The 18289-nt window shown below is 42.9% G+C and overlaps 1 protein-coding gene across 1 annotated transcript in view; it reads right to left on the reverse strand.

Annotated features, from left to right (window-relative positions):
- The window catches only part of rngtt (RNA guanylyltransferase and 5'-phosphatase), a 67465-nt gene extending 50324 nt beyond the window's left edge, over positions 1 to 17141 (reverse strand). Inside the window, exons 1-8 of the mRNA XM_060041227.1 lie at positions 16703 to 17141; positions 15822 to 15931; positions 15462 to 15565; positions 15267 to 15355; positions 13078 to 13153; positions 11307 to 11562; positions 10032 to 10141; positions 9312 to 9413 (exon numbers count right to left, since the gene is read on the reverse strand). Coding sequence (XP_059897210.1) covers positions 9312 to 9413; positions 10032 to 10141; positions 11307 to 11562; positions 13078 to 13153; positions 15267 to 15355; positions 15462 to 15565; positions 15822 to 15931; positions 16703 to 16766 — 911 coding nt within the window. The 5' untranslated portion in view covers positions 16767 to 17141. The remainder of the gene's footprint in view (positions 1 to 9311; positions 9414 to 10031; positions 10142 to 11306; positions 11563 to 13077; positions 13154 to 15266; positions 15356 to 15461; positions 15566 to 15821; positions 15932 to 16702) is intronic.
- Between the last annotated feature and the right edge of the window lie 1148 nt (positions 17142 to 18289).

Genomic DNA, 18289 nt, shown 5'->3' on the forward strand with positions numbered 1-18289 from the left:
CTTTTTGAATAATGGGACGCCGCCGTCTTACAATGGTTCCAAATCAATGCGCTACAAAGATACAATAACAGAAATTCCAACCCATAATTAGTTTTTCTATTAATTTTGTTTGTGCTTTTCATCATTTCCCTTTTTTCCCAGAGATGATTTCTTTCTGGTGCTAAAGGGGTGCTCGACGGTATAGAACTCACAACACAATTAGCCACCGATACAATTAAGCATTTATGGAGCAAGCCGACAGCATGCATCGGACGCAAGTGCTCTGAGACAATAAAAGCGTGCCATCCATCACCACACAACATATGCAACAAAGGTTTTTTGTCAATGTTTTGCAAAAATGTTGTGAACGTTATTGATTGTTGTTTTGATTGATAATAGGTGGTTATCTCGTTGTTAGCCAATTATCTTACATTATTAGGATAATTATTTAGGATAAACCTTCCCACTGAGAGGGGCCTAAATGGGCCCCTAAAAGCCTTCCCCTTTATCCCCCTTTAAGGGCGGGCCTGTCCAGTTGGTAGTGTGTAGGACACAAACACACATAACAGAGAGCTTTCATTACATGGAGACACAGGCTGAATGGAGTCCAGGCCAAAAATCTAGTTTTTTCATTACTGTGAGATGCTTCGAGTGCGTCCCCTCCACACCCAGGGAGCGGCTCAACAGAGAGCTATGACCGTGACCCTTTTCTCACCTCGCTCCCGGCCCACCCGTCTTGAAATAGGTGCTCGCAGAAATAATTCAGGATTAAACATTGTAGGAGGGGAGACCGAGCCCTTTCCCAGGGGCGGGTGTGTGTGAGGTCACTCAACGTCGTGGGGACTACAAGGCGCAATGGTGCTGCTACCGTGCAAGTACAGGTGCTTAGATTGTACGCACACGATGGGGCGTGGCCTACGGAGACTGTAGGCCCCCCCCCCCCCCCCCCCCCAGAACGACACTGTTGGCTGTGTGAGTCAGACTCTGCAGTGCCACAGCGGAACAGACTCAAGGAACATTAGGATTGCAATTTGAATATTATTCAATGAGAGAAAACCAACAGAACAACAAATTAGTAATTTAAAACACCAGACATACCATGTTTAAAACATGAAAATCAAATCAAACATGATTAAGATAATTAGGCCTGCCAAGCTTAGTTCCATGACCCGGTGCAGATACCAAAGAGAAACAGCAGCTGCTGTGATGCGTTGTGTTTCAGAAGTAAAACTCTTGCACAAAAAACTTTTGTTGAGAGACAACAGGTATTATAATTATATAAACAAATAACAAATCATGCAGTTGAGAATTCTACTCTGTGCGAATGGCATACACAATTATTGTACTCGATTTGGTTTAGATTAATCCTACTTATCAGGACTAATTTAGTTTGACATCCGATAATTACCAATGTTTGGATTCCTAACATTCGTCCCTGCACCGGCGAGAGTCACTCATTGAATACAAATATGGAAGACGGCTAAAATAGTAGAAAGTATTATTTAAGGATCTCAGCAATAACTCCTAATTAAGCTCTTAGGCTTGAAGTGTGAACTACTACTCACAACTAAAAAGAAGTCAATGTCCAGTTTTGGACAAGACTAATCTGAAAGAAATATTTTTTTTCCACAAGCCATTTTGTTCTGCCAGCAAAAAAAAGGCAGCTTTCGTCAAACTAAAAGCCCAGCGTTGTGCTTTTAACTGCATCTCGGTGTGACTCTTGAAACAGACAGAAGTGGGTTGGGTTGGCGGTCAGGCAGACTTTGTGGGCTCCGACATCATGCTCGATTACTTGGCACGTGCCAAGTTCACAGTTGTAGGCACAGATGGATGCATGCGTCTTTTGTCCCGTGAGACATTTTACGCATGATCAGGGTGATCTGTAAAGTTTCAGGTCAGCAGTTTCACCAGCAAAAAATAAATCTGAAACTAAAAATTGCTAGTGAAAGAAAGATTTAGGAAGGCGGAAGAATTGACTTTTACAAAGTGAACTTGCTTCAAATAATATTAATCTTGAAGGGCCCCTCTTCTGGGAGTCACATGCTGATGATCAACTAGGTTTGTCAATGCAAAACGGTCCCCCGCGGTTTAATTGGCTAGATACCCATTGCTAACACTGTCAATTGCATTGGCATACAAAGTGCAGGAAGACAGTAAGTGCTGTCCAACTGCAGTAGAGCGCCTTTTGATCAGCAAGGGACAAATCCCCCTTGTGCCATCTTCACATCTAGTTCTGAGACATAGAAGATAATGGTGGCCACCTAAGAGCCGCCTCCGCTTCCATCAAAACGACTCCTCCGTCGTGCCCCTTGATTAATACGAGTGCGTGTCCCCGTCCTCCTGCTGATCCACCCCTTTCCTCAGAAGGGTGCGGCCAGCCTTTCATTTGCCATTAACCACAATTCCCCGTCTGCACATGCACCTTGGTCCTAATGAGGAGTGGGAGCAGCCATTGTGGCTGCTCGGCTGGACTGCAGCCCAGCAGCCTGACTGACAGCCCGTTAAGCTCCTTGGGGCGTCCGTCCGTCCCGCCCAAGATCAAATCCACCGGCGGTGCACATCATTAGTGCCGAGGCCACATTAAGAAGTGCCTCATGGTTAATATCCGTAATGAATCAGGTCCCTTCTTCAAATGGGCAAGAGCTTAATAGTAGCTTAATGTTCAACAAGTCCAGGTTGTAGAATGCAAAACGATTATCACAAATAATTATAAATGATCTTAAAGATTGTTAATGATCCCGTGGATGAAATTGGACCGACTTTACAGAGATAACTGTGCTTGAGCATATTCTATTGAATAGGATTATCCCCTTGGGCACACCATAAGGGCATTTGTTTTTCAGTTTGAGATGGTAAGTTACTTTGGCAAATAATTTGCCAAGACTTCAGGCTCCCTCAGTTGTGATTATTACTCTCAGCAAGGCAATCGTCTTAGCTGTTCTATTGGAAGCCTATGGAAATCCCTCCGGTGGGAGTTTGGCTGGCACACAAGAGACAGTAGAACACTGCCTTTTAGCATAGCATTCAAGGGGTCTGGGTGTACCATGCTTGCACGGAAAGAAGGATTCAGATCCCAATATGAATCTGAGGTGGGACGTGGAAAGATTTAAAGATGAAAGATTTGTGTGTAGTATGGATGTTGAGCAGAAAGTAGATCCAAGATAATATTTACCACTGGCATCGGTTGGTTCTACAGCAGATAACCAACACAAATAGCCTGAAATGTGGTGAGTCTGAAATAATTCATACATAAGGCGTGTAATCTTTCATGTATAATAAGTCCTACAATTCGGAGGAATTAAAGGAAATACCAAAGAGCTTAAACTAAAACAAAATTATGTAAAAGTGGAAAGCATTCTTATCTCAACGACAATAGAAAAAGCGTTTTAGCAAAATGAAAAATGCAAGTTTGCAAAGAGAAAATCTTGCTCGACCACCTTGAAGAAAAGACTTCTATAAAAATGTAATTTCATGTCTGAAGCCGCCTCCATAATGGATAATTCCTAAATGGAAATTCTTTATATAATCCATATGGGCCAGGATTGGGGTGAGAATTTAAAACGAAGATCCTCACACAGCACACCCTACCAAAAATCTACTTGGATGCAAACACACTCAACTTCTCAGCTACATTCATCAACACATCTACTGCACGACCTCCTGTCAATGGTGCTGCTTTTTTCACAAATAGAGAATGTTGTGTAAGATGTAAATATGGACACAAATTGCTTTCAGAAGTTGTTACTGGCAGTTTCGGGTCACCGGGTAGTTTTATTACACCCACCAAATCTGATTGTAAGGAGCTAGCGAAAGTGTGAATGAAAAAGTATGGTGTCTAGTGGGGATGTATGCGGGTGTCTAGCCTAAAAAGGCTGTTTTGTTTGCCTGTAATTAACACTTGCTCTCAACCCTTTTACTTTAGTGCTTTTTTAATGTGCCCATTTACTGCAACAGGTTTTTACAAGCATACAAAACTCCCATGAACGTTCATCATACCAAATGTTCCAATGAGACAAAAGCACTAACACAACCAAATGTATTTACCAACAGAAACGTATTCCTAAGCTGAATTCACAGTTCTGTGTACCCTACGCTTGCAATCGTCGGATACACTGGCTGTTGAGGAATAAACAAAACCCTCTGCCTGTTCCCGGCCTGATCAGGAGAAAAGTGTGACACGTTGCTGAGCCCAAGGCGGACTAGATACAGGCTCTGTGAATGGGACAATCCTATGTCTAGAGATGACTACAGAACCGAAATGCCGAAACTAAGGCGTTAAAGTGGGGCCAAAAGAGAGGCGATCCCAGGTCAGGTTCCAGTAGCCAAAAACCCAGGTTGAGACCCAGGGTGGCTTGGACCACCGAGTGGACCACCTTGTCTGCCTTACTGTGCGTTCACATCAGAAGCGAAGTCATTCACTTTCTATGGGCAAGAGCGACCAAAGCGACACAAGCGTCAAACACTACCAGCGGCAATAGGTGAGCGACCAGAGCGACTAAAAAAAGTTGAAGACGGCTGAACTTTATGCAAATTACTATGATGCGTTTCTGACAGCCAATCGGAATGTAGATGCTCTTCGCTTGCGGGGATCCAAGGGAACACCGAACACCGGCACTTTGGTTCCTACCTACTTTTTTGGTTCCTATTGACTGCACAAAATGTCAACAGAAAAATGTATCGTGGCTGTAACTGGGCCTTTTTCATTTCAGAGATCGCAACAAAAAGGTTCTGGCCTGGGCGGAGGTGTCACGCGTGGTTGGTTGGTCTGGTGTGCTAGTTAATGAAATGTTTGAGATTATTGTAAAATAGGCGCGATACATGCCTGCTAACCGAGATCCTAGCATACTAATCTTCATTGCTCTGAATGGGACGATATCATTTTCAAATATCGAAAATACATACGTTGTGTTTATCCCTCTATTTCCGCTATTCCCCGCTATTCCCGGAGCCTGAGGTGAATCATTTTTAATGACACAAATCGTCGGGAATTCATTTAGGTAATTCGGCTCACACAGGACAGTAGCCTACAAGACCATGCACACAGAACAAGGGAGACAAGTCTGACTGGACATACACAAAATACATCACATTAAAACTAGACACACGTTGATAGATAGATAGATAGAAAGACAGATAGGCCTAGATAGATGGATAAATATGTTCCATTATATATCTTGCGGTGCCAGCCAGTCCTGTGCATTTATGCAAATTAGCCATGTGCGCCAATGTCAATTTGTTTGTTTGAGTGAGCGACGAATGAGTGCAGATCATGATTTGCAGATGCAGATCAGTGAAACATATTTTAACTAGCCTACTACAGCACGCAACATTTTTGTTCTCGGTTGTAATTACATTTTAGGAGGTTTTTTTATATATTGGAGGGGAATCACTGTCCTACTTGCTGTCGAAGCACTTTATCCAACAAGCAGAACCGTCTCTGCAATATGGCCAAAGTGTATTGGAGTTCACTCTTTGATATGGCTGTCGGTACTAAAAGCATACGTCTCCTTTAAATGCGTCTTGAGCGACAAAAACGAACAGAAATATTCACAGCGATACTTTATGAGCGACCAAAGCGTCTTTGCAGCGCAATTCGCTTCTGATGTGAACGTACAGTTAAGATGCCCGCTTTAGACCGCTTTAGATCGATTTTTGCAGATCTGTTAAACTGAATGGTGCTACATTTGTATTATAAACTGATCAGCATCATTCACGTGTTTTGTACAGCTCTCCGCCTCCAGAGAGACTGGTCACGCTTTGATTTCATAGATGTATTATAATCATGACATATATGTTATTAGCCTATATTATAGTATATTATATAAGGTCTTCATTGTGGAAAGTGAAGGCGGATGGTCATTAAATGCTCAATTCTGAAATGAATCACAGATAGATGATTACGTGTCATTTTCCCATCAATGAAACTGCAGAGGGAAAACAACAACTACTAATCAAGAAAGTGATTTGCACAAAGGGAGTGAGGTAGATTGACAGCACCAAATTATAATGTACAATGGCGAGAAACTGTGTTATTTAGTTATAACCGACAGCAATTTCATGTTTGCCATTTTCTGAGGATTTCTTAGATGAGGTCAATTATAACATAAGGGATGGGGGGAAAGAAATAGTCATATAGGAATCAGGATTCTTTGCTTCCAGAAAATAATCGCTCCCAAAATGGCATTGTTATCTGAGTGGAAGCCTAATAATGCTACCGTGCTAGACTACAGATTATTCAACAAGAGTTCATCTGCATGTTCTGTTAAATATTCATTAAAATAATGACAGCGGACCTTTAGAACATGAACCCCAGTGCTCTGAAGAAAAAAATTTATATTAAGACTACTTGCACAGTCCCACACACGAAATAACCATGTGCACATTTTACCAAGGCACAACAAATTAGCCTTGCTCCATAGCTTTCAACACAAATTGTTCAAGGGAGTCGGAATTATTCAAATAGGTGGCACAAAAGGGCATATCCCGAGTGTGCCGTCAAGTGATAGCGAGCCCTGCTCATTCATCCGGATCCCACGGTGTTTATCAAACGAATCCCATCTGAGCTTATCAGGGGGATTCTGGTGAGTCGCGGCCCGGCATGAGTGAGACATAATGGCTTCATGTCCATACATCTATCCGTTACTTGCAGCCTGAAAAGCATTTCCCTCTCTAATCTAATTCTTTCTCACACTCTGGAGTTTCATGCCGTCATCTCTCCTGCACCATCCCTTGCTCTGCCTGGTGTTCTCACAACCTCTCAAAATCTTTTTTCTTGCGTTTGTTCTCCGGTCCACTTACACTGTCTGCCTCTCCCTCTCTTTGTCTGTGGTTGGCTCTCATTCCTCCTGCTCCTACCCATCTCTTGACGGCGATAACAAGCCTTTCTTGTCACATAACACTCGAAATAGCAGGAAGGCAAGATGGGCTGCCATGGGTGAGGTAGAAGGGGGGAAATTGTACTTTAGTTTCGTTTTCTAACGGCAGGTTTGCAGAAATTATCATTAATGCAAATGTTCAATCTTGGACAGGAGCCAGATTTGCACTCTCCGCGTCCTGCCCTGCCATCACTAGACAGTAGACATTAAAGAACTGAGTGTAAAAATACACAAATTGACTGCAATCATTAAATATTCAGCAGTGCCAAGTGTTTTTTCTTCCTGCCCGGGCAGACAGCGGCTCGCAGTAGACTGACTGATCAGTGCAGCCAAGAGTCCCTGGGTTAGGAACGGCGTCGTTAGCACTCTAACTGTTCTGGTTGTCGTTGTTGTTGTTGTTGCTCTTCTTCCCCTCCAGCTCTCTGTCCAGTTCCACCCCCTTGATGGGTGGCTTTGTCGGGGGTCCCCGGGCATGCAGATTGGGGATCTGGACGCCAGCTGGACGATTGGTCACCACCCTTCAAAGCCAGCCCGTTTCAATCCACTCCAGGATATAAACGTCTACCTTTTTCATGTGCTTCCATGAGCATGCTCGCTCTCTTAATTACTGAACAGCACAGAGCTTTAGTCACCGGCAAAGCCGGTGTATGTTATAGTCAACTCTTTTTATTTCATTTACTTCCAAGATAAGATCCTGCTATAGGGAGGCTGGTTTTGTTCTTTTAAGTGAATTGATTTGGCACCCCCTTCGATTCTTCCCTTCCCCAGTGTTGCTAATATTGTTCATATTCAATTGTCACAGCCAACATTAAACCATTTTGATACACCTTTAACTGTTTCTACCATAGTCTTGTTGAGATTGTTTACCAACTGCAGGTTTAACATTCATGTCCCATTTACCACAGACAAAATCAATTAGGGTCGTAACACTATCGCTCCAACATGGAGAAACTATCAAAGCACAATTGCCTAAAAACCCAACGGCAGGAAAACCAACGTAGTGTGCCTTTCATTCGCCTGAGGACTAGAGCAATAGGATCTGATGGGGGCATCAAGTGAACCAATTGGGCAGCGCGAAGGTAAACCACTGACTCAGAGAAATAACAAAGTAGGGTTGTTGTTGGTTTTCTTCCTTGACAAATGTAATCCTCAAAATGCAAACACTCGTAGTTAACAGACACTTAATTATAACATTATTATCAATCGATTAGTCAAATTATTATTAATGCCTTTAGATATATATGCATTCCTTAGTGTTTGGACTAGCACACAGCCATTTGCTTTACTCTTAATGACTTTAAATATTGTGTACATTTCAGTACACAAAAAGGATTGACAGGTTACACTTGGCTGGCCAGGCACTAATGCCCCCTCAGAAGACCTAACATCATTTGATATGTTTCTTCAAATCGGCCGATGTTCAGCATGGATTTAGAACATTACATTGGGATCATTAAGGCAAACATACAATCCATTTGTGTCTGCATTATAGAAACAATCATCTAGGGCTGACCCCGTTTAAGAATTGCATTAGTCGACAATCCATCCCGACAATCAGTTTATGATAGTCACATGTGTGCTGATAAAACGTAACCATATATATATATATATATATTTAGTTTCTAAATGTAAGTCTACTTAATATAAGGGCTGCACGAAATACCCCTTCCAATCTCAACAAAGTACACTTTGAACACGCGTCAAAAATTGAATATGTATAATATACAGACTATTGGTAATACACCCACACGGAAGCATTGCTTCACCTGATTTTAATGGTGCAGAGCTAGAGCGAGGCTGCTGTTTAGGGCAGGGCACTTTGGAATGGGCTGATTGTGACCAACCGACGGCTCTATAGAGAGGAGTGCTGCTGCCCGACTCGTCTCCTGGGCAAGTACACCCCCCTGCTAGATGCACTGGGACTCACACCGCTTATCACGTCTACGGCCCCCAGCGTCAGCTCACTGTCATTCGGAGTGTGCCTATCTGTTGAACATCCGATACCTTTCCCAAGTACTTTGAACTACATAAGCTGCGATGGAGATGCGCAATTCTATAAATACACAACCACACACCGACGCTTTGCTGCTCTGAATTTTAATTTCTGTTTTGGCGTCAGGCTGATGTTTGCGGGCGGCCATGAATGTAAAACTTGACAAACGCTCCACCTTCCCGGGCCAGCCAGTCAACATGGGCAAACTAACTCATTTTAGCATCAACAGCAAAGAAACCTGGGAGACTATAATAACAATGAAAGCACATGCTCATCATCAGACAAAATGAGACCACTGTCTCAGCCCTGAGACTAATTAGTCGACGAGTCAAGTATGAGGAGTCAGCCCTACAAGCATAAACACAATCAATAAGATGTTACATGGAAGCAGTGTTTATGCTGAACAGAAACACTTTGTTGGTCAAGCCCTGTTTTCAATCAGCCAGCCGTGAAGTCCAACCCACCTTGTACCGTCTGCCTTCCAGCTGACCTTGTAGGGTTTCTGCTCCAGAAAGCGAAGGTTGCGCCTGTCCATGGAAACTGGCTGAGCACCCGGAAACCCGCTCCTGACACCCGTGAGGATGTGCAAACACACACAAGCACACACACACACACACACACACACACACACACACACACACACACACACACACACACACACACACACACACACACACACACACACACACACACACACACACACACACACCAGCTTGTGAGTTCAGCGTTGACTCAAAAGCTTTTATCTTTTTGTATCTCGCTGAGTGATGCGATTACATAAGCCATTACAAATTAAAACAATGGGCGAGATGAAATGTGACCAACATAAACGAACAACTGCCTTATGCTAATAATTGAACGTCAAGAGCATTGTTGCAGCAATCTCCATTGATGTAGGCAGTGTACACTCGGGAGTGCTACAGAACAGCCTCGCAGGCACAAAACCCAAATCAATTCTTCTTCATCAACAGCTGCAACTTGGTTTCACCAGACTCGGTTTGTAATACAATGATTAAAATGGCACGTTAATCCATCTCAGATTTAAAATGTGTTGAACGTCAATCAACCGGTGTGGCACTTTGTTATGACCCAAACCCATTTGAATGCACGGGCAGAGCGAATTCATGAGAAAAGTACTTGTATAACTATGAGTGTTGGTGGAGTCGACGGGAGCGGATCCTCACTTTTCCCACTCTGCAAACTCCTGACACTTCCTCTGGACCTCTCCCAGCTTCGGCTGCGTGGTGAGCTGCGTCACTCCCTTCACCGTGATGCCTTCCAAGAACACCGCTCCCTGTGGGGGTTGGGACAGAGCCAGGGTTGGATCAGTGCTGCACCTACGAAACGTTAACTCATCCTCCTCCGGGTTCCCTGCCCCGTCTGCCCACCAGAGAGGGAGGCTTTCTCCAGGGGTCTTTCCCTTAGCCGCTTCCTATGTTAGCAGACACCACTGCTTCCCTCTGGCATGCACACATGCAATGTGTATTGGGATGCCTGCTGAAACAGTCTAGGTCAAACCAGCCACCTTCCTGAGTTCCCCCTGAGCCAGTGGGTGTTAACAGTTATACACCACTTTAATGGAAAAAATGAGGGGAAGGAAACAAATTGATCAGGTTTTCCCAGAGAAGAAAGTGTAGTGGAGGGGGAAGTGCTCCCGAAAGAGCACCAGGCTGTTGCCTTCATTTGAATTGTCGACACAAATTCTGTCACCCTCACCCATTTAAAAATAATGAATGTGAAAAAATAACTGGATATAGAGACTTGGAGCTAGTGTTTATACTTGTGGGTTGGAAACAAATTATGAAAATACAACCCCCAAAGTTACTCCCACACCTGTGGAGGAGCTAAACTATGTGCACATATGAGATTTACAGGCAAGATTTTTCCAGCATGTAAGCAAAGAGATGCCTTGATTGTTCAGAAAATTGGCAGGATTGGACTAAAATCCAAATTGTCTCATACAGAGGCAGGCAAAGAGGAATCATTTCTAACAAACTACAATCAAATTATAGCCATTAGATCATATATCTTTAACCTAGCACCTTGAATACAGCAATTGCGTTTTGTCTACACATTAACCGAGGGAAAGACATAATCATTAAGACAAGAGAACAAATTCCTCACAAGGACATTTTTCATGTTAATCAAATGAGATATGATATAAACCTTGACGGGTGAATTCTCTGCAACAGCGCTTAAAAAAAAAAAGAAAGCCAATCCGAACCAGCTGTGCATGTGAACCTAAACAAGCGCTATTAATGGGATGTTTCATGGTCAAAGTCCATGGGAAAGCAGTCTTTCCTGAAAACTGAAACAGCAAAACAACGCTACGGTTGGGATCAACAGATCCCAAGTCAACCAACTCAAGTTAGTCACAATCAGAAATAAAGGTTGCACAAATCTAAACTCAATGACAGACATCCTCCCCCTCTTACAGGCCACCTGGGCGTGTCACTCACCACTTTCAGCCGCTCCTTCTTGCGTTTGCCGTGCGCTGACCCCGAGGAGCAGGCGGCCGGGTCCTGGCCGATGGCGTTCCCTTCGTCGTCCACATCCCCGTTGCCTTCGTCTTCGTCAAAGCACCACTCGGGCAGCTGGGGGGCAGGGGGCGCGTCCTCCACGTCGCCGTAGCGACGGAACAGCTCCTTGAGGTACTCGCCCTTGTAGATCCCGGGAGCGCGGGATAGGGTGAACGCCGCCACGGCGGCCTCCACACTAGGAGGGATCGGGAAACGGGAATGACGGAAGCTGAAATACTCCTCATGGTCTTATTTAATGAGGACTTCTGTTCTTATTAGGGATCGACCGATATATCGGACGGCCGATATTCGCGTTTTTTACGTGCATCGGTATCGGCCGATACGCGGCTGATTTTCGCCGATATTTTTTCCGCCAATTTTTTTATTTTTTTACTTGTTCTAACTCACCTGTTTTTAATATTTGTTAAATATTGTTCATCTACTTGTTCTAACTTGTTCTACCTCACCTGTTTTTACTATTTGTTAAATATTGTTTTTTATATTGAAGTTCAATAAATGTTCCTTTTTTTTAATTGAGACTTGTAACATTTGTTTATCAGTGTAATTTTTATGATTAAGGGAGCAAAAGCAGTAACTCTAAATATCGGCTCTAAATATCGGCTCAAGAAAATCGGTATCGGCTAAGGCTGAAAATATCGGTATCGTATCGGCCCTAAAAAATCTGTATCGGTCGATCCCTAGTTCTTATACTATCAGAGGTTATCCGGTGAGACCAATTTTGGGTGCATTTGATAGAACTCATTCACCTAATGGCTTTATTGGTTACCCCCTTATCTCCACCGGCGCCTCTTGATCGCCAACTTTTGCCTCCGGCAGGGAAACACTGCGGTATTAATCAACCGAAGGTTTGCCATTGCTAAATGTCAAAACTAAAAGATCGCAAGCCTTGATTCGCAAAAGCAAACGCGAGCCTCACCACTTTTACTGAAAAATGATGACATCATTCTTCATGCATTGATTGTTTTCAACACACAAAGAAAGGGTTTGTTGACATGACGCTCATGGCGATGCAACACAGCATATTCAGTGTCTTTCTGTCTGTTGTTTAGTGCCCTTTGTTGCGGTCTGACTAGGGTGTCGTGGTGTGTAGTGGAAGTGGGGCCCTTTTCGTTAACAGGAAAGGGTTCTCTATGAATTGTGGCTGGAGTGATTTTTTTTGACTGAGCAAGTTATGCCGGATATTGGGAGTGAGGGGAGCTGACTGGCTCCCCATCAAAGTGTACTGCCACAAAGGAACAGGGGTCACTATGGGATGAATGCAAGGCGGCCCACACTCTAAACTTGAGTGTGCTGAAGTAGATTATGTGGAGAGGGGAGGAAATAGGTGGCATCTGAAGACAAATAAATAACAGAGAGGGTGGCCCTTGACATCGTTCCAATTCGGAGAACATAAATCCTGGGCTAGTGATGTCAACTTCTCCCTGATTATTTTGCAGTAACAGAGCAGTCCGTGATATTCTACCACAGACATGAAACAGTGCTTTTGCGTAAAATAATTGCCTTACAGATCCCCATGGAATTTTTTATTGGGTTACTATGCTACTACTTTATGCATGCACAATCACCACCTGCCCTGTAGCTTTGTCATTCTACAACTATGATAAAGAGTCAACTCATTATGCTGACAGAGATTTATAGAACAAGAACAATGACTGATAGTGTTTGGGAGCAGTGGAACGGTGAGCCTTACCTCCAGTCCAGCTTCTCTACCAGGTAGGCACAAATCAGGAAACCCGTCCGATTGAAACCATGCGTGCAGTGAACCCCTATGGAAGGGCAACAAATCAGACGGAGAAGGAAGAGGAAGGGGCAATGAGAAATGGAGGAATAGTATCAAAGGAGATGGACAACATGGGTCTCACAAAAACCCAATTTCCTAGTCGCGTCGCTCTCGAGACCTTGCGTGCTGAGCGGCTAAATACAAGCACTTACAAATGCGTCAATGACAGCCACAAGATCCAATCCCTTTCCTGATCTACTCGCCATCTTCTAGTACTCAATATGGCACGATACAATACAAAAAGTGGGCATTATTACCTCAAGAACCCTGTGGTTCTTTCTTGCCGCTTCAAAAAAATGAGTCGATAACACTTGTGCCTGCGCCGTGACCAGGTTGAGCAAGTGCCTCAAGCACGCTGGCCATTAGGCCTCATTAGATACTTAATAGTCCAAGACGGGAAGACCAAGTTCCCCTTCCATTGAGCGTCTCGTTAAAGGCCCATGTCATAATAACTGTCTAGAAGTGGCTTGTGGACACATTAGGAACCTCGAGCTAGGATGATTAAAACAATCGAAACAAACAAAAAGGTATTACAAACAGAAGACCTTGAGCACTGTGTGCAGGGAAGGGCCAATGTGCAAAAACACACACAAACACACACACACACACACACAGAATGTCTTATATTCCATCTTCTAAAAAATATACCCTTTTGTTGTGGAACTGAAAAATACAATCAAACCTATAAAAATAATAACTTTGTATAGAAGGAAAAGGGGGATAGCTAATGAAAACCAAAACACATCTCCCTCAGACACAAGGCACCTCGACGTCACACACAGCCGAGGTCTGGAACTATGCTGATAAAAGATAATAACCACCTCTGACCGCCCCCCGTGCAGGAAGTGGGAGGATGGGGCGTTTGCCTGGCAGAGTGCCATGCTAAATGAAGACTGAGCGTACATTTACAGGCCTGGGGACAAAAATGATCGGCCCAGCTGTCTTAATATCCGACTGCCACACCATGAGAGAAGGATCATAAGAGTGGCCAGTGTGTGTTTGTGTGTGTATGCGTGTGTGACGGTGTGGGGGGGGATTGTGGCGAAAATGACACCCATACATTCTGTGTCGAGGCTAAAGTAATTTAATTTAGCCGATGCTGAGTAGCAACCATCTTTGGTTTGCAGGGGGTTGGGTGGAGCATGGGAGAGGGTCTTTGCTGGAATACAGCGAGCCGCATTGAAAGAGAGCGCCCTGCTGTCAGCGGAGAGAAAGGCAGCTGCAGTAGGACGTGTGAACTACCAGCATGGGTGTGAATCATACAGAAAGACGGATCTCAATGTACTGAGGGTCAAACCCATAAGCCATGATCGTAGCATATCATTCAGATGGGGTACGATGAGTGGGAAACTGAAACACCGAAACATGAACATTGAGTGACAAAAGATTAACCCTCACCCCCACTAAAACAAGTTTTCAGTGTATCTGGATGGTCCTTGAATTTCACGCATCACACTTCTGGACTGGCATACATACTTCATCTGCGTACCGTTTTCTGGTATACTATTAGTAAGCAAGCTAAAGTGCGCAGACAAACTACTATGTGGCGGTTTAAATGCTCCATAAATGTTTCATACCAAAAGTTAAAATAATGTGTAAACAATTATTAAAGTCTAATAATATTTTATATTTCCTTATTAGTCATCAAGGTTGCTGGTCAAGGGATTGAATGGTTATTATTCACATTGAAAAGGTTTCTTTGGATAAGGCATATCCTGTTGCAATGCATTGTAGGTTATTCAAGGGACTGATCCATAGCTTGCACTGAATCAAGGAATTTTGACAGAAACCGTATGGCATCCAGGTACCTTAAGAATACCTATTTTTTGCATACTATGTGTTTATAGGATTTTGTACCTTGTACATACTATTCTCCCCTTTACTATTCTAGTATGCAATTTTGGGTGCAGCCAAAGCAATTAGTCACATTCTGGGTGAAGGAGAAAGTGATCCTGCAGCTCCCTCTAGTGAAGTATAAACTACACAACATTGTACAGACATGGCAGGTCAAATTAAATAAATAATATGACTAATATTAGTCATCAATTTATTTGTACAACGGCAGAATTATGCAGTTTAGTTTCCAATTGTTTCCTTACCAATCAGTTCTGTGGGGTTCTTCGTTAGGAAATGTTCACACAGCGTGATAAACATCTCCGTCGTCTCCTTTGACGGACTTTCTCCATGGCTAAAAACAATATATTAAAAGGATGAAAAGGATTTGTTAAAATAAATACATTAAATAGGAAAAACTAATCAGCTGCCCAGAATTGGTGAGCATTTATTTCTCATACCCTTTACACTGAAGTTTCACATATTTTATGCCATCTTTTTCAATGTCATTACGGTCATAAAAGCGGGTAGTGTTGGTCAAATCCACAAGCAAACCCATCTTGACCTGCAAAAAAGTGAAAAAAGGTGTTATTGTTTATAGACAGAAATAGGAACAAGAACAAGCTAACTAATAATCAAATCCCACACTGCATGAACCACACTCATACACTTGACCCTAAGTCAAGTGAAATGCCCCCTTTAAGAGAACATTTAATCATTTTTATCCATGTTGGCCTTCAATTGTTTTTCATCTCCAGTTTATGTATACTGTGTATTTTGAGAATAACTATGCAGTCATCAAGCGCATTTGCTCATCTTACCTTGAGACTCTTTAAATAGTTTGACAGCATGCTAGGATGAAACCTATTCTCCTCTTGAACTTTGTCATCATATTTGGGCCCCAACATAGTTTTCATCGGCAGGAACTTTGCTAAAATTGAGTTGAAATAAATATGGTTAAAAAAATATCCCAAAGACTGCAAAGAAGGTAAGAATACATTTCAAATATAAATGTATTATTTAAATATATACCTATTTTTAATAGTTATTGGCCTTTCACAGGGAAAAACTGATTACACGACTTCCAGTGACTATTACAACTTGAAGCAATGATTGTCTATTGAAGTACTCTTTTATTATGGTATTACATTGAATCAACACGTGGAAATGACTGACAAAGCACCATTAGATTACATTGTAATAATAAACTGTTAACACGAGACCAAACGTTATGTGCTATAGCCTATGTGGATGTAACTATGTTCTGTCACTATTCGGGGGGGGGGGGGGGGGGGGGAGATTTAAAAACCATAACATGCAAGGGGTCCATGCCTGGCCCTTTGACACAAAGCTTCATCACTGTGCCTACGTGCAAGCACAATCATAAAGGGTCACATTAGGATGTCAGGGAGTGTTAAGTGCAGCCGTTACAGACTTGTGTGAAGACCATCCAATGGGTTTGTTTTGACACGTGATTTCACCACGACAAAATGGCTAGCTGAGATTCTCTCCGTGCTTCTGCCAGTGACGAATAATAATGAGAGAACAACCTCTCTGAATAATGTTTTTTTCAAACAAAAGCCAAACAGGCACATCGTGTCAGCTTCGTGGTGGCCATGGCTCGCATTCCCCGGTGTCACTGGGCAGTTTAAAACACCATGATATTGGCAGGTTAGCTAGTTATCCTTTAGTTGACTCTCACCTGCCACAGGTTGTCCTCTTCTGGGACAACTCCTCCACCGAGGAGGAGGCTCGGTGTGTGACATTGTGTACAGGGGAGTCTGTCGGACCCGTTGATATAGTGTTTAGTACCACGGTTCAGCGAAGCATCAGCAATTATGATCCAGTGGTCACGACGTATCACGGTTGTCGTTACTCGAGTACCGCGGATCGAGGCCTTTGGTTTATTTGGAGGGTCATGCAGTAAACCGAGGAGCTTCAAAGTTTGTATATTCCTGCGCAAAGCAAAGCCTATGTAGTCTTACAACCCATCACCATCCCACGAACGGCATTGTTTATGTAGTTGTTTTTATTTCTGTGCTGATGCTAGCAGCTAGATAGCATAACGTCTACTAGCCACTGTAAGCCCATTGATAAAGGTAACGACGGCTAGCTGGCTAACAACTAGCTAGTCTTCTTCATGTTGATAATGTGGAGTCTTTAAACTGCAGACGACTCATTACTGCCCCCCATAGAAAGAAAATGTAAATAATATTTTGTCCTTCTCTCCTATAATTAAAGACTGTTATTCTCATATCTGTGATATTATTGTCTAACTCTCATATAAGCAACTGCTGATATAAGCTCTATCATCTTAAATTACCATTTTTGCGTTATTGATCAAACAAACCTTGATAAATAAATGAAATATAAGAGCCTTTATTATCAGGCTACATTAAATACTATTTACCAGATATTTAGCTAAACAGAATTCTTCATGAGACTAATATGAACTTGTGTTAACTGATTCAAAATACAATAATGTTACAAATGCAAAGATAGGGCAAATCTGCCCAAGTAGGGGTAGAGTAGACTGTTAATGCCATTTTATAGGAAAGAAGCGACAGCCTCCATTCCACCTAATAATAACTTCTTCATCTAAACAAATTACCTCTGGCCAATACCTGCTGAACCTTTTTAAGAACATTTATTGTAAAACACAACCTGCCTTGGCTGTGGCTGACAATAATGGGGCAATTTTCCAGATTATGTTTACGGATTGTCAGATAACAAAGCAAAAGGCCATTAAAACCAAGAGGGAAAACATAATGAAAACACTGCCTTTGAAGGAATTGATGCAGCGGGAATTGCAGAAGCAATGAAAAAATACCATTACAGCCTTTATGCCTATGGCAGTACAGGTATGGAGGTCATCAAAATGTATTCAGAAGTTCGAAGGCTCTCTGAAGCTGCAGCCGGGCGGGCAGTGGTGCGACTGCTAAAGCACTTTGAATCAAGAGATTCCACTGGTGAAGAGATGGTTGGTGTTGATTTGGAAATGAAGGAGGGCAATAGTATGAACACTGAGCCATGGGAATATCTTCTGCAGAGTCAGCATCACGGCAGCCAAGTGTCTATACAGAGGATCACGATCATTTACTATCTTCATAAGAGTAGCAAGAGAAACTCTGCCTCATGCAAACAGTCTGTGAAAAAGATTCTCAAGCTATCCACCAACAAGATGGCGCTCTCTTAGCCAGTGCATCAACCGCCTTCTTCAACTGGGGTTTCCCCTAATAGTATTTTTCAGGAGTAGATGCAGGAAAGTTTTTGCCTCCAAGCTCCTCCA

The sequence above is a fragment of the Gadus macrocephalus genome, chromosome 21 (assembly GCF_031168955.1).
Source record: "Gadus macrocephalus chromosome 21, ASM3116895v1".
Lineage (NCBI taxonomy): Eukaryota > Metazoa > Chordata > Actinopteri > Gadiformes > Gadidae > Gadus > Gadus macrocephalus.